We start from the raw sequence: 22,998 nt of genomic DNA, 5'->3' as shown, positions 1-22,998 counted from the left end.
TCCGCCTCCTCCCTTCACTTCACTTTCCTTCCGTCCGCCCTCTCCCCTTCTAAATGAGTGCCTCCTGTTTTCTCGTCTTCTCTCCTTCTCCTCCTCCTCTCCCTGTCCTCTTGACAGCTGACAGAGAAGCTGCTGGACTTGGAGAATGAGTCCGTCATGAAGGTGGCTGACCTGGAAAAGATGCTCCTGCGTAAGGACAAGGAACTGATCGCTGTCAAGGTGGGTGCAGAACGGCTATCAGGCCGATAGCCTCAATACCCAATATAGGCAGCAGTGTAGTATAATGGCTAAGGAGTTGGTCTTGTAACCCAAAGGTCGCAGGTTCGATTCCCCGGTAGGACACTGCCGTTGTACCCTTGAGCAAGGCACTTAACCTGAATTGCTTCAGTATATATCCAGCTGTATAAATGGATACAGTGTAAATGCTACGGTAAAAAAAAAAAAAGTTGTGTAAGTCGCTCTGGATAAGAGCGTCTGCTAAATGCCTGTAATGCAATGTAAATACTGATTGTATAGCACCCAGTATCCGGTACAGCATCAGCGCTAGCTACGCATCCGAGATCCCTTCTGCTCACGTTACGAAAAAAGCTTTCTCTTTTACTGCTATTTCCACAGTTTTCACCCATTTTGCCCTCTTTGTTCTTGTCGACCTGCCAGTCGTCAGCCGGAGCCTCATATTTCTCCTAATGCCCAAGTGAAGAAAAAAAAAAAAACTCTTCTTTCTTCTCTCGCGGTGCTGTGTTTTTTTGTTTTTTTTAACTGTGCTCTATGTCGCCCTCCGGTGGCCGTATCAGGAGACGTACGAGTCGACCAGCACGCAGGTGCAGACGCTGCGGCGGGTGATCAGGGAGAAGGACGCGGCCTTCCAGCGGCAGCGCGGCATCGAGCGGCGGCTGCAGGAGCTGGAGCAGCAGGGCTCCATCCGCCTGAGCAAGCGGCCCGACGGGGACATCGCCATCGAGGCCCTGGGCGCCGGGGGCGGAGTCCCGGGCGTCGCCGGGGAGCCCCTTGGCGGCGCGGGGCAGCCGGCTTTGGCGCCCGGAGCTGTCGCCGACCCCTCCGTCGCCGCCCCCGAACCCCCGGCGCCGCCCCCGCCTCCGCCCCCACCGCCCCCTCCTCCCCTGCCCTCAGCCTCAGGTACGGGGGTTTGGGTCGGTGATGGGAGAATGGGGATTTGTGAAGCTAAATGTATGTTTTTAGGTTTTTTAGGTTATGTGAGATTGGAGTGTTCTGATTGGTTCAGATGAGTGATTGACAGCTTGCTGCTGTTTCCCCCTGGCTGTAGAGGGTGGTGTGGTCTGGGCTGTGTCTGTGGCCGTTGGAGTCCGTTACTCTGCGGCCAGGTGGCCAGGGCTAGCTGTGTTAGCTGACAGGAAGAGAAGAAAATGGAGACTTTCCTTTTGTGTTCCACTGTAGATCCCCTCCAGGAAACAGCTGGAGCCAGAGCCTGTAAAATAATGCACCGTTCATTGTAGACCTCTGCTATTGCAGAGGGGTTCGCCCTCGTGAAATATGTTTGTTTTCACTTCTATGTAACCCGGAAGCTTACTGTGTGACAGGCACATTTGTACAATTGTACATTGATAAATTCATACATTTTTAAATGGAATGTTGTCTGTACGACATACATTTAATATTTGATTTGATTGACACATGCAGGGGACTTCATACCAATTCCACCCCCTCCTCCTTTGGCCCCGCCTTTGCCAGGGATGCTGCCGTCCGTCATCCTCAGCGTCGGCCTATCGGGTGAGTGCTTAAAACGAGCTTGATCTTCGTATGTGGAAGAATACAATGCACAGTTCTGTATAGACACAGCTAGATATCAAGAACATTTCAGAGATCCAATGTGAAAGCCCTGATCTCTCCTAATCGAATCTCTCCTATTCTGTGACTCATCTGTGACTCTGCTGTGACTCCTCTACGGCTCGTCTGTGGCTCGTCTGTGACTCTGCTGTGACTCCTCTACGGCTCGTCTGTGACTCGTCTGTGACTCGTCTGTGACTCTGCTGTGACTCCTCTACGGCTCGTCTGTGGCTCGTTCGGGTCGCCGTGCAGCCATCAGGATAAAGAAGCCCATCAAGACCAAATTCCGCCTGCCGGTGTTGAACTGGACCGCACTTAAACCCAACCAGATCAACGGCACCGTCTTCACCGAGATCGACGACGAGCGCGTTCTGGAGGTGAGAGGCCCCCATTCGTCCTCTTCTCCTGCTTCCTGTGTGGAATTCTGGGGGAATATTCCTCATAGGCCCTTTGCAGACGTGCGTCTGAACCCATTGACGTTCCGACGGTTTTCCTTGTCAGCTTCGAGCGCGAACAGAGCCGAACAGAGTCGATTTTCCGTGTAGGACGTTCTGGAAATCTTTCTGCCAGCCACAGCTGAACAAAAGCAGGAATGCTCCTGGATAAAGCATCCTTAACCAACACCATTTATTTATGGAACAATTTCTTTAATAAATAGTTTACTGAATCTGCCCTCTGAATCATTTTGGAATATGAAACTTTGCATTGAAGTGCGGCTTTTTCCTCCTTGAAGATACTGATCTAGGTTATGATCAAAACACATTTTTGCCACACAGACTAATAATATTAAAAAAATTGCCCTAGGAGTGATTTTTTTATTTACTAGAGCAAGCTAGCTAGAGTGTGACATTACGTTTTTGACTTTTCATTCAAGTGAAGCAACTTTCTCTTCGTATCTGGCAATGTTACCAAGGGCTGCATAAACATTATGCTCAATAAACAACATGAATGTTAGACATGGAAAGACAATTCAACCAAAGAAACGGGATTAATTATTTGGTTGTGGTTCAAGTCTGGGTCAACGCCTGTTGTGATCTTTAAAAAAAGATTTTGGAATATGTAAAATTATAGAATGCAGTGTATTTTTGGCTGGACCACAACTGCGGGGCCAGCCCTACAAACGTGAATGTCTGTGACTGAGTGACTGAGTGAGTGATGAAGTTACACCATTGGTCGGCCGAGTTATGAAGTTACACCATTGGTCGGCCGGATCACGTGTTAGGTCCAGCCATATACTAGGTTTTGACCTGGTCTTGTTTCTATGCATTTAGCCTTCTTTCTGTGTAAAAATGCAGAATTCTGCATTATTCACTCACTGGCGCGCGTGTGTGTGCCTCCCAGGAGCTGGACCTGGATAAGTTTGAGGAGCTGTTCAAGACGCGGGCCCAGGGGCCCGTGATCGACCTCTCGGGCCCCAAGACCAAAGTGTCCCAGAAGGCGGCGAACAAGGTGACCCTGCTGGACGCCAACCGCTCCAAGAACCTGGCCATCACGCTCCGCAAGGCCAACAAGAGCAGCGAGGAGATCTGCAGGGCCATCCAGACGTACGTCCCAAACCCCCCCGCTTCCCCCCCCCGGGCCTCTTCCCCTTGCACAGATGGAATATATTTAAATACGTGGACCTTTCAAAAATGTGATTCTGAAAGTATATTTACAGCAGTGTATTTCTTTAAACATTGGAGTTTACAGTCGTTTAGCAGACGCTCTTATCCAGAGCGACGTACACAATTTTTACATAGCATTTACATTGCATTCACTTACACAGCTGGATATACACTAAAGCAATGCGGGTTAAGTACCTTGCTCGAGGGTACAATGGCAGTGTCCTACCCAGGAATCGAACCCGTGACCCTTAGGTTACAAGACCAGCTTCTTACCCGTTATACTACACTGCCACCCTGTAGGAATGTCTGAAAGCTGCAAAAAATGTTATAATTCACAACATATTAGGTGTTGTAATTGCTCATTCAGTGCTAATATGTATCGCTAATGTATTATGTCTGTATTTCCGGTGTGTTCCTTCCTGTGGGTGGGTGGCTGTGCCGGGCCCCTCCCCCTCCCCCTCCCCCTCCCTGCAGGTTCGACCTGAAGGCGCTGCCGGTGGACTTTGTGGAGTGCCTGACGCGGTTCCTGCCCACGGAGGCGGAGAGCAAGCTGCTGCGGGGGTACGAGCGGGAGCGGCGGCCGCTGGACCAGCTGGCCGAGGAGGACCGCTTCATGCTGCTCTTCAGCAAGATCGAGCGCCTCACCCAGCGCATGAGCATCATCACCTTCGTGGGCAACTTCACCGACAACGTCGGCATGCTCACGCCTGTGAGTGCCTCTCTCAATTCCTCTCTCTCTCTCGCTCTTTTTCTCTCGCGTTCTGTCCCTCACTCTCTCTCTCTCTCTCTTTCACTCACTCTTTCTCTCGCACTCTGTCCCTCACTCTCTTTCTCTCTCTCTCACTCACCCTTTCTCTCGCACTGTCCCTCACTCTTTCTCTCACTCACTCTTTCTCTCGCACTCTGTCCCTCACTATTTCTCTCTCGCTCACTTTCTCTCTCTCTCTCTCTCTCTCTCTCTCTCTGTCTCTCACTCTTTCTCTCTCACTCTGTCTCTCTCTCTTTCCATCTCGTCGAAAAGCTTTCAGCCCGAGGAATTGATCTCTGTGATCTCTCTGTGTGTCATGCGTCCATCAGTAATGTGCTTAATTTCTCAGAACTTTGAATAAGTGCATACTTACTTCAATCCTGTTCCCCCCCCCCCCCCCCCCAGCAACTGAACGCCATTATCGCTGCCTCAGCCTCAGTCAAGTCCTCCCCCAAACTGAAGAGAGTGCTGGAGGTGAGCTCCTCCTGTTTACCCCTCCCCCAACCCCCCAAACATGTTCTCCACTTTTAGAATGTATGTTTTTATGTCATTGCATGTCTTGTGTTGTTCATTCGAAGTGAAATGGGTGAAGCGGCATTACCCCTGTGTCCTCTCCATCTTTGTAGATCATTTTAGCCCTGGGGAATTACATGAACAGCAGCAGAAGAGGGTCCGTTTATGGGTTTAAACTACAGAGCCTGGATCTGGTAAGTTCCCACTAACCGGAAGGCGCTTTGCTTCAATAACGGCCAAACCTTTTCACTTGGACACCTTCGTGGACCGTTAAAAGCATGCTTGATAAACCACTAAGCATCTTAAGTCTTCCTCATAAGTTTTTTCCTGGTATGAAAGTTATAAGCTATGAGGAAAGACGATGCTTAATCTCTTCAAGCTTAGTAAAAGGACACTTAGGGGTGATTTGTTTGTGGCTTTTAAATTTATACAAGGGATTAACAAAGTGAACTACACAAGATTCTTCAGGATCAGGTTCTGTTCATAGTACGAAAATTAGCAAAAGGTACAGTAAATTTTGCTCAGATAGGAGGTATTTTTTCCCACAGAGAGTAGCCACTGTGTGGAATAGCTTGCCAGGTCATAATAGTAGAAGAAACTTTCAAGATCAGGCTTCATATGGTGCTGGATACTGTCTAGTTTGTGGGTAAACGATGAGCACTCGATATCCTATAGTGCTAAGAAAATGATGAGCATTGTTGGGTTGAATGGCCTGTTCATGTTATGCTATGCTGTGTTGTGTTAAAAGAACTGTGGCAGACTACACTGTTCCTGTAAGCAGTATTACTATTAGCATGGCAGTACTGATTCACATAAGCGGTGTGAACAGGTTCATGTTTGTTTGCATATTAGCTTCCACACTAACCAAACACAGGCTAAGCTAACTTGGGTTTGGCCCAAAATCCCTTCACACTGTTGTGCACTCTCTCCTAAACTTTGAGTAGAACATTACAGTGAATGTTGCTTCATGTACTTTTACATACTTGGCTAGTTTTAAAATATTTTTTGATTAGTTTCTGTCTCCTCCCAATTGAAAGTGTTGCGTAACCATCAAAGGTTCTTTGGGCTTTCTTAAAGACCCTTTTGGTCACCATTCTGAGACAGTACAGCACAGATGTGTTTAAAATGCCTTTCTCTGAAAAATTAAACATGTTTAATGAGGCGTGCTCTGTAGTTAAAAGGGCTCGAAGGCGGTTAAACTTTTTCCACTGTTTAACAAAGCAACACAATCCTTCTCTCTGCAGCTGCTGGACACCAAGTCGACAGACAGGAAGATGACACTCTTGCACTACATCGCCCTCATCGTCAAGGAGAAGTACTCCGATCTGGCCAACTTCTACAACGAGCTGCACTTTGTGGACAAGGCTGCTGCAGGTTAGGGGGAGGGGCCAGAGAGGGCTACTCTAGGTTAGGGGGAGGGGCCAGAGAAGGTTGATGTAGGTTGGGGGGAGTGGCCAAAGAAGGCTGCTGCAGGTTAGGGGGGAGGGGCCAGAGGCTGGAGGGTTGGGGTAGTGGCCATTGTCCCTCAGAGCTTCCTCACCTTACAGGGACTATAAACACAGCCGGGCATTCAAAAATGGGAAAATCTTATTTTAAAAAATTGAATAATGTTTCTGAAACTGCACTCAGTGTCCCTGGAGAACGTGCTGTTGGACGTTCGGGAGCTGGGGAAGGGGATGGATCTGATCCGGAAGGAGTGCAGGCTGCATGACCACCCCGTGCTCAAAGGCTTCCTCCACTCCAGCGACCCCCAGCTGGACAAAGTGCAGAAGGATGCCAAGACCGCTGAGGTGCTGACCCAGCCAATCATAGCACACTCTCCATCAGCCCTGGCCAATCACAACGCTCTCTCTCTCATGCCCCGGCTAATCAAAGCTAAGGCCTCTGCTGCCAGCTGTGCCCAATCATAGCACTCTTGTCTACCATAGGTGGTCACAGCGCATGCATCCAACCTCTGCCAATCACAGCACATTCTCCAGCACAGTTCAGCCAATCGTAGCACACTCGCGATCCGTTCCCTGCTGAACTAAAAATGTCCCTTGTTTTCTCACACTTGCAGGAGGCTTTCAACGATGTGGTCAACTACTTCGGCGAGAGCGCCAAGACCACGCCTCCCTCGGTGTTCTTCCCGGTGTTTGTGCGCTTCATCAGGGCTTACAAGGTGAGTGGCCACGCCCCCGTGCCCCTCAGGCTCCGCCCCATGGCGCTGTGCACAGATGTTGTGCAGCGACACAGAAGGCGCACGGCTCCCAGATTTTAGTCAACGGACACGCTGTGGATCCGGAACCGCCCAGTGACAGGAAAGCCGCAGCTGGACCTGCATTTCCTGCCACTCTTCCTGACATTGTTCTGCAGTTTGCTCCGGGAGGTCTGCAGCTACAGCGGCTGTGTGTCCCACTTCTTTCTCTGGTTAATGTGCAGGGGGGGGTCACTCCTGTGGTATCTGTGACTCTTATACACATTATCGTACTCAGTTCTGTAACTCACAGCTGCCTGTATGACTCAGGCCAGGCCTGATGCTCTCTGGCTCTCTGACTGACTCAGACAATGTTGTGACATTTTCTCTCCTCAGGAAGCAGTGGAGGATAATGAACAGAAGAAGAAACAGGAGGAGGCCATGAGGGAGAAACTCCTCGCTCAGGAGGCCAAGCAGCAAGACCCCAAGGTGAGCACCAGCCCTGCCCTGCTCCGCCCCGCCCTGCCCCACACTGCCCCCCGCTGCCCCACCAGGCCCCATACTGCTGCGCCCCACACTGCCCCACACTGCTCCGCCCCGCCCTGCCCCACACTGCCCCCCGCTGCCCCACCAGGCCCCACACTGCTGCGCCCCACCCTGCCCCACACTGCCCCGCCCCGCCCTGCCCCACACTGCCCCCCGCTGCCCCACCAGGCCCCACACTGCTCTGCCCTGCCCTGCCCCACCCTGCCCCACTCTGGTTGGTTGGTTTGAGCGTATGGTACGGGACTGAGCACCCCCCCCCCCACCCCCTCTCTCCCGCAGGTGCAGGCGCAGAAGAAGAGGCAGCAGCAGCAGGAGCTGATCCTGGAACTGCGCAAGCGGCAGGCCAAGGACCACCGGCCCGTGTACGAGGGCAAGGACGGCACCATCGAGGACATCATCACAGGTGGGGCAGTCAGGGGCCAGGGGCATGCTGGGACAGGCTGTCTCGGGTCAAAGGTCACTGTAGTCCTAGAGGTCTCCGCCCTGCAGAAGTGCACAGTGTGTTATGTTGTCAGGACCCCACTGCGCACAGGAAACAGTGCCTTTCAGGTCCGATTCTCTCCACAATCAGGGCCCAATGTCTGATGAGTCTGTCATCATACACGCACTGACTGATAAATCTGTCATGATATATGCTCTGACTGATAAATCTGTCATGATATATGCTCTGACTGATAAATCTGTCATGATATATACACTGACTGATAAATCTGTCATGATATATGCTCTGACTGATAAATCTGTCATGATATATACACTGACTGATAAATCTGTCATGATATATGCACTGACTGATAAATCTGTCATGATATATACACTGACTGATAAATCTGTCATGATATATACACTGACTGATAAATCTGTCATGATATATGCGCTGACTGATAAATCTGTCATGATATATGCGCTGACTGATAAATCTGTCATGATATATGCACTGACTGATAAATCTGTCATGATATATGCGCTGACTGATAAATCTGTCATGATATGTGCACTGACTGATAAATCTGTCATGATATATGCACTGACTGATAAATCTGTCATGATATGTGCACTGACTGATAAATCTGTCATGACATATGCACTGACTGATAAATCTGTCATAGATGCACTGGCGGATAAATTTATCATGATATATGCACTGACTCATAAATCTGTCATGATATATGCTCTGACTGATAAATCTGTCATGATATATGCACTGACTGATAAATCTGTCATGATATATGCGCTGACTGATAAATCTGTCATGATACATCTGTCATAAAATCTGCATATCACAGGCACTGTCTTGCTAGCCTGCCATATTTACTGATAAATATGTCATGTTATTTGCATAATCCAGGTGCTGTATCTTTTTAATCTTCTTGTGATGCATGCAATGACATGGTATGTGTTATGTGCTATGGTATACAGTATGTACAAAACAGAAGAAATCTGTCAGGATACACGCAGTATGGAAAACCTAAACGATAAACTGTCATATCTGGACAGCCAGATGTTTGTCATGATACATCATGATCATAGAAAAGGACTCCTTACCCAGTCCACGTACTCCTGTAATGTCTCTGTTGTTGAGGTTTACTCTCCGGGAGGTGCAGGATCCCACACCAGGAGAAACATGGCAATTCCTGTGTCACCTGGGAGGGTTTAGTAATCCAGTGAAGTCCTCTTTTTTTTTTTACCTGGACTTGAACGCTCCTAAACCCCACCCACACTACCACCTCCCTGCTTACCTCAACGGTCCCTTACCTGAGCAGCTGACCCGAGTCCCTGTCCAATATAGTTCCCCATTAAACCTGTTCTAACGGCTTACCCTTGTGGAGTCAACACCCGGGCTGCCCAGGTGGGGGCAGCATTGCGGCGTCTGGCCGGGGAATAATACGATTAGGATGGAGATTAACGTTTCCCTCGTGGCCCAGGTTCCCACGAGAAATGACATCCTGTGACAATGACCGTAGTACAAGGAACAGGAGCATCGTTATCGATGTTGTAGCTAAGAGGTTGCAAGTTTGAATCCCTGGTGGGGCACACTGTTTCAAACCTTGGACAAAGTAATAAGCCCACATTTATTCAGTATCTATTTAACGGTATAAACAGAAAGTGTGTGCAATGTAAGCTAGGTCAAGTCACTCTGGGTAAGGGGAGTTTTCTAAGAATGAACAGAAGTGATTGAATAGTAGCGTGATGAGACTTGGTGACGGAGGTAAAGTGTTTGACCATCACACGGGGATGCGGATCCGGGGCCGGTGGGGGGGGACAGCAGCTGGGGCGCGGCCGCTCCCGGACGTGTGACCTGTTCTCTTTCGCAGTGCTGAAGAGCGTGCCCTTCACGGCTCGCACCGCCAAGCGAGGCTCCCGTTTCTTCTGCGAGACCAACCTCTGCGACGAGTCCAACTGCTAGCTCCGCCCCCCCCCCCGTTCCTTCTCCCGGCCCCCCCCCAAGGTTGTGCGGACCTCCGTTTCGTTTCCGCTCCGCCCCGCCCCCCCGTGCATGCCGTATGAACCTGCATGCCCTCCGTCACCTGCGTTTCCCCCCCTCCCCCCCTTCCACTTCCGACTAACCTGGGCCCCCTTGGAACCAAAGGGCAGCTGATGCATTTTCTCTCTGACCTTTGACCTCATAAACATTCACACAAGTGTCAGCCAGCTGTCTACAGGTGTAACCGATTGCTTTCATTCATAACCGATTGGCCAGGGGAAACATTGTGTTATAACCATTCCAAAACCATTTTTGAAAATGGGAAAAGACTGAGCTTATCGTTATTTTGATGACTCGGAATCCCTTCCGGTTGTTCTGTAACGGAGAGGGAACAGCGGTCCTCAGCCAGTTCAGGTTTTACGAGAAGCAGTGTTTGTGCCTCGAGATGACACTGCCTGTGGATGAGGTGCTAACGTGCTGATGGTAAGACCTGGACTGGATCAAACCACTGCATTGCAGTTTCCATCTTTGGTGTAGCTGAAATGATTCCTTTGTGGAGAATGTTTGGAGAATTGCATGGAGACATAAAAACACAAGTTTCTTAACCTTTTCTTTCTTCATCAGTAAAAGCATTCTGGCTGTCGCAAGCCAGTCCTTTTAACACAATTAACAGACCCATTTTTCATTTTAGCAGGTCAGTCTATCCATGGAGGACCATCTTTGTAATTAACATAATTGCATCATATTTGAACCAAAAGCCTTCCTCAGATAGGGCTCCTTTGGTTTGTCACCCCTGCACTGGACTAATGCTCTGGTTTTACCTCTTCTCTCCCTCCTCACTCTTGCTGTTACTTTATTTATTTATTTATTTTTTGTACTCCATCCAGCAGAGTTGAAGATCGATCTGGGTTAATTTCGGGTAAGGGTGGCGGCCTGTAACTCCGCCCCGCTTTGCTGCCAGCCACGCCCCCCCCGTGAAGCTAAGCCCCTCCCAGCTCTTGAGCTCACCCTCCAATCGCAGGGCTCCTCATGTTTCACAGTCAGGACACAGGCAATCACACACATAATACAACACCACTGTAAACCACCAGTGATGGTAGAGATTCCATATGCTGTCAGAAACTCTCTGATTCTGAACCAGGCTGTGGAGAGTAAAGCATTTCCATTTGATCAGACACCTACAATGAGCCGTGACTGACAGCTCTTTGTAGCTCCACCCATTTTGGGGGTTCGTGAAACCTCAATCTCTCATCACTAGCTGTGGGTGGTTGTGCTTTAAGCATCCGTTTTGAGCTCTTAGCTTTATGTTAAAAGGAAGTGTTGTGAATGCTCCACCTTGAAAATGTAGCAAATTCAGTTTAATTAGTTGAGGTACTTCCTTTGGTTTCCATGGTTAGAGCTCATCAGTCAGTATGTATTAAAAACAGGGCGCAGAGATGTTGCTCAATAACTTCAGTATTTCCCAGGAGTACCAGCCCTTAAGGGAATACGTTTCCAGTTGTTCCCAAACTGGGTTTTTTTCCCCCCCTGGTTTTTGGAATCTGTCTGGGGAACGTTTATCGTGATGCACTGCAGCAGAAATCCATAATGGTGGGGAGCGTATCTATGTTCCCAGCGTCCTATGTTCCCAGGAACATAGGACCTTGGAACATAGGACCTTGGGAACATAGTACCCTAGGAGAGCACATATGTAGAGCTGGGGAACATAGGACCCCTTTGTCACGTTCCCATTATGTGCCATATAAATCTGGGGAACATAGGACCCTGGAAGAGCACATATGTAGAGCTGGGGAACATAGGACCCTGGGAACATAGTACCCTTTGTCATGTTCCCATTATGTGCCATATAAATATGGGGAACATAGGACCCTGTGAACATAGGAATGACGACAAATGGTGCTGTTTAAAGATTTTTAAAAAAAGATTTATTGAAGATGAAGAATGAGGAATTGAAAGTGGAGAATAAGTGGAAGTCTTCTCTCTTCCTTCGTCCCGGCGCATTCGCTGTGCAGCGCAGTCCGTCCGTCCGTCCATCCGTCCGTCCGTCTGTCTGTCTGTCCTTCTGCCTCACCGTGCCCCCGCTACTCCACTAACCTCTCCTGCCTTGTGCTACCCAGCAAAAAACTTAACACGCAACACTTAACGTGTAACATGCAACACGCAGTGCAGCACTGTGATCAACACGCTGTAGAGGTCCCAGTGGTGCCTCAGAAACTGACCTGATATTGAGAAAGCATAACAGGAAAAAATGGATAAAACATTTAGAGCTTTTCCTCCCATTTGGTCCATAAGAGGCTATAAAACATTTAAGGACAGCCTGAATGTTTCATAGTTACGTAGTTAATATGCTTGCCTGTACTGGCGGGGGAGTTTGCCCTGCTGAAAACTGAACAGCAGGGAGGGCGTTTGGTCACATATATCAAGCCTGTTTCCCCACATGCAGTCAAACGCCTTCCTGGCATTTAAATGGCCTTTCAAAAAAACAAATGAATTATGGACACTAGCCGTGCTGCCACCTGCTGGTTGTTTCTTCACACTGCAGTTGTTTTGCTGGATCAAATTGAAGCCATTCTCTACAGCTTGTTGTATGGTGTAATTGTTTATTTTTTTGTCCTTCAGTGTTCTGCAACATGATGACTTAATGTAACAAAAATATTTTTTCATAAATGTATAATAAGCTACAGTAATAATATGCTCCATTACTTGTGGAATGGACTCTGTGTATGTGTTAGGATTACATTATTGCTTTAGTCTCTCTGAGGGTAGGTGGCAGTCCCTACTCTCAGTAGAGCATGCCGATTACATAATGATGTACATTTTGTACTTGATATTGCTCACAGGACATGGTCCAACAAGAGCAGAGACAGAGCCCACAGGTGTGGATGTTCCCCCCCCCTAACCCGAATGTTAACCTCATTTCTCCTCTCCTGACTGACAGATCTCCGAAGCCAGCCCTTCCTGCGAGCTGACGCACTGATCCGCAACGGGTGGAAACGGCTCTAACACGCCCCTCCACTGACCTCTTCCCAAACCCCGCCCCCTGGCGCCGCCCCCGCCCCCCCCCCCCCCACCCCAAACCCCGCCCTCTCAGGTCACGGTGACTAAACAGACAGCACATTGGAACTGTAAAATGGGTTACCTCTGTTAACATTAGTATTTATTTGTGGAGGCTGTTGGACTTGGGAAGGAAGGAAGGAAGGTTTCCCCGACTCACCTGGTGGAGTCGTAGACCTGTTCATCACAGACAGGGGCAAGGGAGAACGCCTCAGATTACTGAGATCACTTCACACACACACACACACACACACACACACACACACACTCACACACACACACGCTCTCATACAAGCCCACGTGGGTAACGCTCACACACACACTCCGATACCAGCGCACACACTCACACATACACACTCCTACAAGCTCACACACACACTCTCACATACATGCTCACACACAGACACGCTCACACACACAGACACACATGCTCATACAAGCACACACACTCACACTTAGGCTCCAGGTGGAGGGCTATACTTTACTGTATGAAAGTTACAGATTTTTGCATTCCAAAAAGTGCCTGCCTGCTAAAGTGGGTCTCCTTCAAGACACACCCTGCATACTGAGGTCTCCTTATGGACACGCCCTACAGACTGAGGTCTCCTTATGGACATGCCCTGCATACTGAGGTCTCCTTATGGGCACGCCCTGCAGACTGAGATCTCCTTATGGACATGCCCTACAGACTGAGATCTCTTTATGGACACGCCCTACAGACTGAGATCTCCTTATGGACACGCCCTGCAGACTGAGATCTCCTTATGGACACACCCTCAGACTGGTCTCCTTATGGACACGCCCTGCAGACTGAGATCTCCTTATGGGCATGCCCTGCAGACTGAGATCTCCTTATGGACACACCCTGCAGACTGAGATCTCCTTATGGGCATGCCCTGCAGACTGAGATCTCCTTATGGACACGCCCTGCAGACTGAGATCTCCTTATGGGCACGCCCTGCAGACTGAGATCTCCTTATGGACACACCCTGCAGACTAATCTCCTTATGGACATGCCCTGCAGACTGAGATCTCCTTATGGACACGCCCTACAGACTGAGATCTCCTTATGGGCATGCCCTGCAGACTGAGATCTCCTTATGGACACACCCTGCAGACTGAGATCTCCTTATGGGCATGCCCTGCAGACTGAGATCTCCTTATGGACACGCCCTGCAGACTGATCTCCTTATGGACACGCTCCAGACAGGGCTTTATGTTCTTGTTAACATCTCTGACCATCTCTGCTATGGAGGACTCTGGTTTGGTCCAGAAAGGTAGTAAAATGCGGTCAGATTGTGGTCGACTACAGAAGTTTTTTTTAAACATTTTTAAAAATACCTTTTTACAGAGAGGCTAGGCAAACCAAACATTTGTTCTTTTGAATTTTTTTTTGATGGTGTTTTTATTCTGTTTTAAAGTGCCTTTCTGTTGTGACAGTATTACTTTTTAAAACGTATCTTTTTTTACGATTTTGTCAAGATATTTTTGTATGTTTTTTGTTTCATTGTTTAGTAACTTTACCCAAAATGTTAAATATTGCAAAAAAAAATGAATATGCAAGCTTTTTTATTTTATTTTAAATGAAATCATGTCCTTTGACAGATAAAAACCGCTGCATATATAAGCCAGAATTTGGAAAGGCTTGTAGGAAGGGCTGTTTAAAAATGATCCATTTCAACAGAAGCACATTCAATCCCACAATCCCTCACAGATCCTCTTCATTCAGACGCTGCTCGGACAGAACGGCCTACAGAATGTCTTCACTCTCGGTGGTTTTGTTGGGAAATGGGTGTTGATGCACCGGTGCCCTGCAGAGTTGTGTATTAGCGTTGCTTTTCCAGAAAAAAAAGGCCCTTCAACGTGGCTGAGATTTCTTAACCGACAGGGCACCGTTTGTCACTGAATTCAATTTCTTTCTGATTTGAACAAGTGGAAATGTTTTTGGGGTGAAGTGCTGTGAGTCAAACAGAATGGAATGGAAAAGGTTTTGGGGTGAAGTTGTGAGCCAAATGGAATAGAGCATAAAGGTTTTGGGTTGAAGTGCTGCAAATCAAACAGAATGGAGTGTAAAGGTTTTGGGGTGAAGTGCGATGTCACTCACTTAGAAGGCTGTGAGACGTTACTCAGTTAGGCTGCCATGCTGCATAAGCTCACATCGTTACCGTTCAGGTGAAGGAATATTTTTTTGAATGTTGTCTACGATTTTGACTCACTAAAAAAAAAAATATATATATTTTTTTTTTCCCTTAAAATAGCCATCGAGTAAGCGTGAAGATTGTGTTTCACATCACTATGAGGAATCAGCTGTGTGGTGCAGTAGTGTTCACCATGGCAGACTGCGGTTTCACCGTTCTCCCATTGCCTTAAAGTTGAGTGGGACTACCAGACACTACTTCTATAGACCACAGGTGTCAAACTCCAGTTCTGGAGGGCCGCAGTGTCTGCTGGTTTTTTGGGGTGTTCTCGACCCCAAGCGTTTCGTTTAAGTCGTTGATCTGCTAAGGAATCCACACACCTTTCTTGTTCTCACGGCCTTAATTGGCAGCTGATTGAAAGGAAACTACAAATACCAGCAGACACTGCGGCCGTCCTTGGGATTCAGTTTGACACCCCTGCTATAGACATTACATTTATATCTCTTGAAAATCAGCGCAATCAATTGTCATTTTTTGTTGACAAAGAAAGTGACGAAAAAATACTGCCCAACAAGTTTGTGTACGTTGTCAGAAAGCTGACCCCTCCCCCACAAATAAAAGACAGGAATACAAAATGAGCCAGTGGATGCGTCTCTTGCCTCTTGTTTCATTTATCCTGTAAGCCCGTTACTGAAATCACGGTCCTAGAGGGATGAGGACTGCTTGTTTTCCACCCTCCCTTTACCTGGGAGTCAGGTGTTAAGACATTCTGGCCAATCAGCTGCGCTCTGTTAGTTGCCTGAGCGAAAAGAAAACCAGGTCAGGATTTCAGTGTGAAGGCCTGATGTGAGTATCCATGCTTAAAGACTCCTCTGGTCCAGTTGCAATTACCCCCATATTGTTCAACCTTCATCCTCCTGACTGCAATCACACCTTTATCCAGCACCTGCGACTGGCTGCTATACAGTACCTGTGTAGAATGTGAGCACATGGAAACATCTAGAAATTGTGCCGTTGATTTTCTGATCAACAGATGTAGCCGTTGAGTAAAGTATGAATAATGTTCACACTGTTATCAAGGATCTGTTAACCAGACAAAGGTTAAATTATTGTACTTATTTGATACACGCTGAATAGTTACATAAAATACACAACATCGCCAAAAGTATGTGGACACCTGACATCCAACATCTCATCCAAAATTATGGGTATTAATGTGGAGTTGGTCCACCGTTTGCTCCTATAACAACCTCCACTCTTCTGGGAAGGCTTTATACTAGATGTTGAAGCATTGCTGCAGGTATTTGCTTCCATTCAGCCAGAAGATCATTAGTGAGGTCGGGAACTGATTGGGTGATTAGGCCTGGCTCCCAGTTGGCTTTCCAGTCGATCCCAAAGGTGTTGGACGGGGTTGTGGTCAGGGCTCTGTACAGGCCAGTCAAATTCTTCTGCACTATTGTCAGCAAAACCATTTGACCTTGCTATGTGCTTGGGGGCATTGTCATGCTGAAACAGGAAAAACAGCCACAGGTGCCAATTAACTCCTAATTATGACAATCGGCCAATCAGAAGCTTCTAAAATGTCATTGCATCAGTTTCTGGAATCCTCCAGACTGTTTAAAAAGACAGTCAACTTGGTGTATGTAAACTTTTGACCCACTGGAATTCTGATATGATTTAAAGCTGAAATCTCTAATCGATTGTTTTAAAATGACCTCTGATGTGGACAAGGTAGATGCTCTAATTGACTTGCCAAAAGAAATGTATGGTAACATGAAATATGCAGAGTTGTGAAAAACTGAGTTTGAATATCTTTAGCCTAGGTGTATATAAACTTTTGGCCTCAACTGTAGAATGCTCAACAATGGAACAAACTGGCAATCACTGCCAAGTGCCTGTTCCTGTTTGCCTCCACAGGGAAAAAAAAGGATTAACAGAATATCCACTGGGACTGGGAGTCTGCCCTAGTAGGACTGATCCAGCAGGGCTGGGACTGGGAGTCTGCCGTAGTAGGACTGATCCAGCAGGGCAGGGCTGTGACTGGGAGTCTGCCCTAGTAGGACTGATCCAGCAGGACAGTGACTGGGAGTCTGCCCTAGTAGGACTCATCCAGCAGGGCAGGACAGTGACTGGGAGTCTGCCCTAGTAGGACTGATCCAGCAGGGCTGGGACTGGGAGTCTGCCCTAGTAGGACTCATCCAGCAGGGCTGGGACTGGGAGTCTGCCCTAGTAGAACTCATCCAGCAGGGCTGGGACTGGGAGTCTGCCCTAGTAGGACTCATCCAGCAGGGCTGGGACTGGGAGTCTGCCCTAGTAGGACTGATCCAGCAGGGCAGGGCTGGGACTGGGAGTCTGCCCTAGTAGGACTGATCCAGCAGGGCTGGGACTGGGAGTCTGCCCTAGTAGGACTGATCCAGCAGGGCAGGGCTGGGACTGGGAGTCTGCCCTAGTAGGACTGATCCAGCAGGGCAGGGCAGGGACTGGGAGTCTGCCCTAGTAGGACTGATCCAGCAGGGCTGGGACTGGGAGTCTGCCCTAGTAGGACTGATCCAGCAGGGCAGGGCTGGGACTGGGAGTCTGCCCTAGTAGGACTGATCCAGCAGGGCTGGGACTGGGAGTCTGCCCTAGTAGGACTGATCCAGCAGGGCAGGGCTGGGACTGGGAGTCTGCCCTAGTAGGACTGATCCAGCAGGGCAGGGACTGGGAGTCTGCCCTAGTAGGACTGATCCAGCAGGGCAGGACAGTGACTGGGAGTCTGCCCTAGTAGGACTGATCCAGCAGGGCTGTGACTGGGAGTCTGCCCTAGTAAGACTCATCCAGCAGGGCTTGGCCTGGGAGTCTGCCCTAGTAAGACTCACCGGGTTCATCTGGCAGTGCTAGTTTGCGTTTTAGACAGATTTCCTCAAGGTAAGGCACATCAAAGCCACCTAGCGAAACATCTACAGGTTACTGCAGGCTCATTTCTCAATGTCTGTAGACCCCGATGAAGCTGGCAGCCCAACACTACTCGAGATTCCAAATGGGAATTTACATCCCCCCCCACATCTGCGCATTAAATCAACTTCATTGGAGTCCCGATTACTGCAATAATAACTCATGAAAATAATATTTTACATTTTATGACAAAGATTTATTGAAAATAGTTAATGGAAGCTTATTTAAGCAGCAGCCTGGATTTTCCCTGTAAAGGAAAAGGTTTATACTAAAATATATTTTTTGGAGTCCACAATAATAGCTACATAAAAAATAGCTGTATGGAAATGGAAATGTTTTGATGCATCAGCATTGCTCCCGTGAAGTGCTAAATATGCCTATTCTTAAAATGTGAGTATACATTGTTTTAATCAATAAAACTTATCACAATATGTTAAGTGGTTTGGACACAGAAGAAACCACAAGTGTAGTTTGTGAAAAGGACAGAATGTATGAGACTGTCTCATAATGACGTTGAGTTTTTGTACTGACGAAGGGATCACTGTTTTGTGCAGAAAGCTACAAGTCTAGATTCATTCAAAATCTTGATTGATTAATGTGGATTCAAATTCAATTAATTGTTAGTGGTTCAACAGCTTTGGGGCCAGACAGAAATAAATGAACACCTAGACAGACAAATCTGTTTGGATAACTAAGAGATGATAAAAAATGTTTTGGTTGAACACCTTAAATACTTTTTTCCTAAGCACAACCCATTTCTTAATTTCTTTCAAAAATAACTTCGCTGTTAACTCACACATTTAACATACCAGGACATGTTGAATTTACACAAGCTAAACTGATCTCAACGCAAACCTTAAATCCTAATTATCAACAAGAAAAACCAGCTCGCAATCCTGTACCCAGAGCTAGAACAAAGGCATCATCACACAGGAAAACACAGAACCCAGAGTCAACATACATGCAGAAACAAACTGGAAATCATTTCACAAACATTTTCAGTTTTGAGGTTTTTTTTAAATTTTTATTTATAACAATATTTGTTACTTACTTTGTAAAGTACTCCAGCAAAAAAAACAAAAACCAAAAATTAAAACATCTTTCCAAAATGTTTGAGCCGACATGCATTTCTACTATAAAAAGCTATTCTGTAAAACTGTATTTAAAAAATCAAAACAATTCTAATAAAAATGCATGTAGGATTTTTTTGCAAAAGTGTATTTCAAAAGTAACATGATTGTACTATTGTTTTTATAAAAACAAATTTTTTAAAATAAAAAGCTGAAACAAAGTGAACCACACTGCATGAATACTGTTACGTTGTATTGGGTAAGCAGAACTGATTTACTTTTCTATATTTTTAGTCTTACATGCATTAAATTATGGCTGATCGACTCCGTTAGAAGCAGCAAGTCGACTGCCCCTGAGAGCGGCCAAGGTGGGGAACGCATCAGGCAGACAGACGTTAGCGTTAGCAGCAGGGCTACAGGGGGGAGGATAAACCAGGGAAACGATGAGCCGTCGGTTAATAGGCACGTTTAAAAAAAAAAACCCCCAGGACTGCACTTAAAATGAGAGTCCAAAAATACGTGGAGACACTGTTTAAAAACATTAAAATTCACACCGATTTACCCTAATCAGCTTTTACTTGGGGGGGGGGGGGGAAAGGAAGAGTAAATGCCAAAAAGACAAACCCTTAATTTTTTTCACCCTTGCCGTCGCCCGTCTCCTGGAGACGATGTTCCAGGGCTGGTTCTCTGTCACACTCAACACGGACTAAAGTCATTCAGGGCTGTTTCTCTGTCCCACTCAACATGGACTAAAGCCATTCAGGGCTGTTTCTCTGTCCCACTCAACACGGACTAAACTCATTCAGGGCTGTTTCTCTGTCCCACTCAACACGGACTAAAGTCATTCAGGGCTGTTTCTCTGTCCCACTCAACACGGACTAAAGTCATTCAGGGCTGTTTCTCTGTCCCACTCAACACAGACTAAAGTCATTCAGGGCTGTTTCTCTGTCCCACTCAACACAGACTAAAATCATTCAGAGCTGTTTCTCTGTCCCACTCAACACAAACTAAACTCATTCAGGGCTGTTTCTCTGTCCCACTTAACACGGACTAAACTCATTCAGGGCTGTTTCTCTGTCCCACTCAACACGGACTAAATTCATTCAGGGCTGTTTCTCTGTCCCACTCAACACAGACTAAACTCATTCAGGGCTGTTTCTCTGTCCCACTCAACACAGACTAAAATCATTCAGAGCTGTTTCTCTGTCCCACTCAACACGGACTAAACTCATTCAGGGCTGTTTCTCTGTCCCACTCAACACGGACTAAACTCATTCGGGTCCCTTCGGCCCTGGAATATGGAAAGTGCGGGCGCAAAGGGCTCTTCCCTCCCACACACGCACCTTGGAAGCTTGAAAATCTTGGAATGTTTCACGATCTCACATTCATTCATTCATTCATTCATTCATTCATTCATCCATTCGTTCATTCATTCATTTGCTGACATTGCTATGCCATTTCTGTATCTCTGGAGCCCTAAAAACATTTTCTTAACATAAAACAAATATATGCTTTTTAAAACTGCTCAAGTTCATATCCCTGCGGATATTTTCAAGACACTTTATTCATAGGCTTATATATGTAAATATATATATATATATAAATTTAGTCTGTGCAAGGAAGAAAAAACACAATCACTCAAACATATTTCTCTGAGATCATATTAAAATACAGAAGATGCCATCAGAAATGTTTTTAAAATTAATTCCACCATGAATCTACAAGCAATCTGCAGTTCACACCCACACACATTCACTCACACATGCACCCGTGTGTGCACGTGGCCCAGCCAACATCTGCACCATTGATGACTGAAATTTGACCTCACCCTCCCCTAACTTCCATGGAAAACTGACGCTTGACATTTCTGAAATGGAACAAATTTTTTTCTATACAATTCATACAAAAATAAAAAATTAAAATTGTTCCGATGTTGAGTCTCTCCTTTTTTTCATGTGATTCTGCACAGAGGTAGCGACTACTTGGGTAAAGGAGGGTGTGTGTGGGTGGAACCGAGTTAAAAAAAAAAAATTGTATAGAAAAATTGTTTTTTTTTTTTGACCAGAGGAATCTTCAAAGAACAAAATATAATACTGCAATCACATACAAAAGTAGTCCTTCATTTTGTACATTTTATACAGTGTTCGTGCTTTTTTTTAAAAAGGCGAAGGGGGGGGTTTGTGTGTAGCGGTGCTTAGTGGACTGTAGGGGGCGCCACTCTATGCCAGGGGGTCCACCACATCCTCCTCCCCCTGAGACAGCAGCTCTCTCTTCTCGTCCGTGCTGGCCAGGGAGTTGCGGCTGTTGTGGGCGCCCATGTACAAGGTGGCGTAAACTGGGTTGGTGAAGTTGGTGGGCTGTCGGAAGAGAGTGGGGGGGGGGTCAGGTTAGGCATCCTATGCCAGTCAGTTTTTGTGCCACCATCTTCTTGCTCGTGGCTGAAACCCCCTCAGTCAGTTTGGGAGAGGCGTGCGCTATCCTCCCAAACACACTGCCAGAGGTGCACCAGTGTGCAGTCCTACTGTCTGTCTGTTTTTTCCATTCGTCTGTCTGTCACTGCAGTCCTACTGTCTCTGTCTGTCTGTCTGTCTGTCACTGCAGTCCTGTTGTCTGTCTGTCTGTTGTCCTGCTGTCTGTCACTGCAGCCCTGCTGTGTGTGTATCTGTCTGCCTTCTGTCTGTCTCTTAGTCTGCTGTCCTGCTGTCTGTCTGTCTGCAGTCCTGCTCTCTGTCTGTCTGTCACTGCAGCCCTGCTGTGTGTGTATCTGTCTGTCTGTCTGTCCGTCTCTTAGTCTGCTGTCCTGCTGTCTGTCTGTCTGTCTGTCTGCAGTCCCGCTGCCTGCCTGAATGTTAGTTTGTCTGTCTGTCTGCAGTCCTGTTGAATGTCTGTCTGTCTGTCTGCAGTCCTGTTGAATGTCTGTCTGTCTGTCTATCTGCAGTCCTGTTGAATGTCTGTCTGTCTGTCTGCAGTCCTGTTGAATGTCTGTCTGTCTGTCTGTCTGCAGTCCTGTTGAATGTCTGTCTGTCTGTCTGTCTGCAGTCCTGCTGAATGTCTGTCTGTCTGTCTGCAGTCCTGTTGAATGTCTGTCTGTCTGTCTATCTGCAGTCCTGTTGAATGTCTGTCTGTCTGCAGTCCTGTTGAATGTCTGTCTGTCTGCAGTCCTGTTGAATGTCTGCCTGTCTGCAGTCCTGTTGAATGTCTGTCTGTCTGTCTGTCAGCAGTCCTGTTGAATGTGTCTGCCTGTTTGCAGTCCTGTTGAATGTCTGTCTGTCTGTCTGTCTGCAGTCCTGCTGAATGTCTGTCTGTCTGTCTGCAGTCCTGTTGAATGTCTGTCTGTCTGTCTATCTGCAGTCCTGTTGAATGTCTGTCTGTCTGCAGTCCTGTTGAATGTCTGCCTGTCTGCAGTCCTGTTGAATGTCTGTCTGTCTGTCTGTCAGCAGTCCTGTTGAATGTGTCTGCCTGTTTGCAGTCCTGCTGAATGTCTGTCTGTCTGTCTGCAGTCCTGTTGAATGTGTCTATCTGTAGTCCTGTTGAATGTCTGCCTGTCTGTCTGCAGTCCTGTTGAATGTCTGTCTGTCTGTCTGTCTGTCTGCAGTCCTGCTGCTAAACTCAGCTAGGCCTAGCCATTTGAGCTGGAGGATGAAGCTAACTGCAGGTAGTGCTGTCCGTTAGTGACAGTGTGTGTGTGTGTGTGTGTCTGTCTGTCTGTCTGTGTGTGCCACGTGTGTCTGTCTGTCTGTGTGTGCCACGTGTGTGTGTGTGTCTGCGTGTGCAGCGTGTGTGTGTGTCTGCGTGTGCAGCGTGTGTGTGTGTCTGCATGTGCAGCGTGTCTGTCTGCGTGTGCAGCGTGTGTGTGTCTGTGTGTGTCTGTCTGCGCGTGTGTGTGTGTGCGTGCGCGTGCACGTGCTTGTGCAGTGTGCGTGTGTGTGTGTGTGTAGCGTGTGTGTGTTTGTGTATGTGTGTGTGCACGTGCTTGTGCAGTGT

General features: G+C 47.4%; 2 protein-coding genes across 9 annotated transcripts in view; one reads left to right on the top strand and one right to left on the bottom strand.

The window, feature by feature from the left end:
* The window catches only part of fmnl3 (formin-like 3), a 49,377-nt gene extending 36,501 nt beyond the window's left edge, over positions 1-12,876 (top strand). For 2 of the 6 annotated variants that reach the window (XM_035382462.1, XM_035382459.1), the window contains 13 exons: positions 118-219; positions 795-1,137; positions 1,660-1,749; positions 2,059-2,183; positions 3,148-3,350; positions 3,885-4,119; positions 4,564-4,632; positions 4,785-4,865; positions 5,916-6,045; positions 6,301-6,461; positions 6,731-6,832; positions 7,244-7,336; positions 7,673-9,831. In XM_035382462.1, the coding sequence (XP_035238353.1) occupies positions 118-219; positions 795-1,137; positions 1,660-1,749; positions 2,059-2,183; positions 3,148-3,350; positions 3,885-4,119; positions 4,564-4,632; positions 4,785-4,865; positions 5,916-6,045; positions 6,301-6,461; positions 6,731-6,832; positions 7,244-7,336; positions 7,673-7,978 (2,040 nt within the window). In that variant the 3' untranslated portion in view covers positions 7,979-9,831. Of the gene's footprint in view, positions 1-117; positions 220-794; positions 1,138-1,659; positions 1,750-2,058; positions 2,184-3,147; positions 3,351-3,884; positions 4,120-4,563; positions 4,633-4,784; positions 4,866-5,915; positions 6,046-6,300; positions 6,462-6,730; positions 6,833-7,243; positions 7,337-7,672; positions 9,843-10,705; positions 10,738-12,756 lie in introns of those variants that run through there. The other 4 variants (XM_035382465.1, XM_035382464.1, XM_035382460.1 and 1 more) reach the window with 4 other exon arrangements.
* Positions 12,877-19,162: 6,286 nt separating this feature from the next.
* Positions 19,163-22,998, bottom strand: part of LOC118207712 (low-density lipoprotein receptor-related protein 1-like) — a 141,962-nt gene continuing 138,126 nt past the window's right edge. For 2 of the 3 annotated variants that reach the window (XM_035381578.1, XM_035381579.1), the window contains one exon: positions 21,234-21,371. In XM_035381578.1, coding sequence (XP_035237469.1) covers positions 21,234-21,371 — 138 coding nt within the window. Of the gene's footprint in view, positions 21,372-22,998 lie in introns of all 3 variants that reach the window. The other variant, XM_035381577.1, reaches the window with a different exon arrangement.

The sequence above is a fragment of the Anguilla anguilla genome, chromosome 11, assembly GCF_013347855.1.
Source record: "Anguilla anguilla isolate fAngAng1 chromosome 11, fAngAng1.pri, whole genome shotgun sequence".
Classification (NCBI taxonomy): Eukaryota; Metazoa; Chordata; class Actinopteri; order Anguilliformes; family Anguillidae; genus Anguilla; species Anguilla anguilla.
This window is presented reverse-complemented; position numbering and strand designations above follow the sequence as displayed.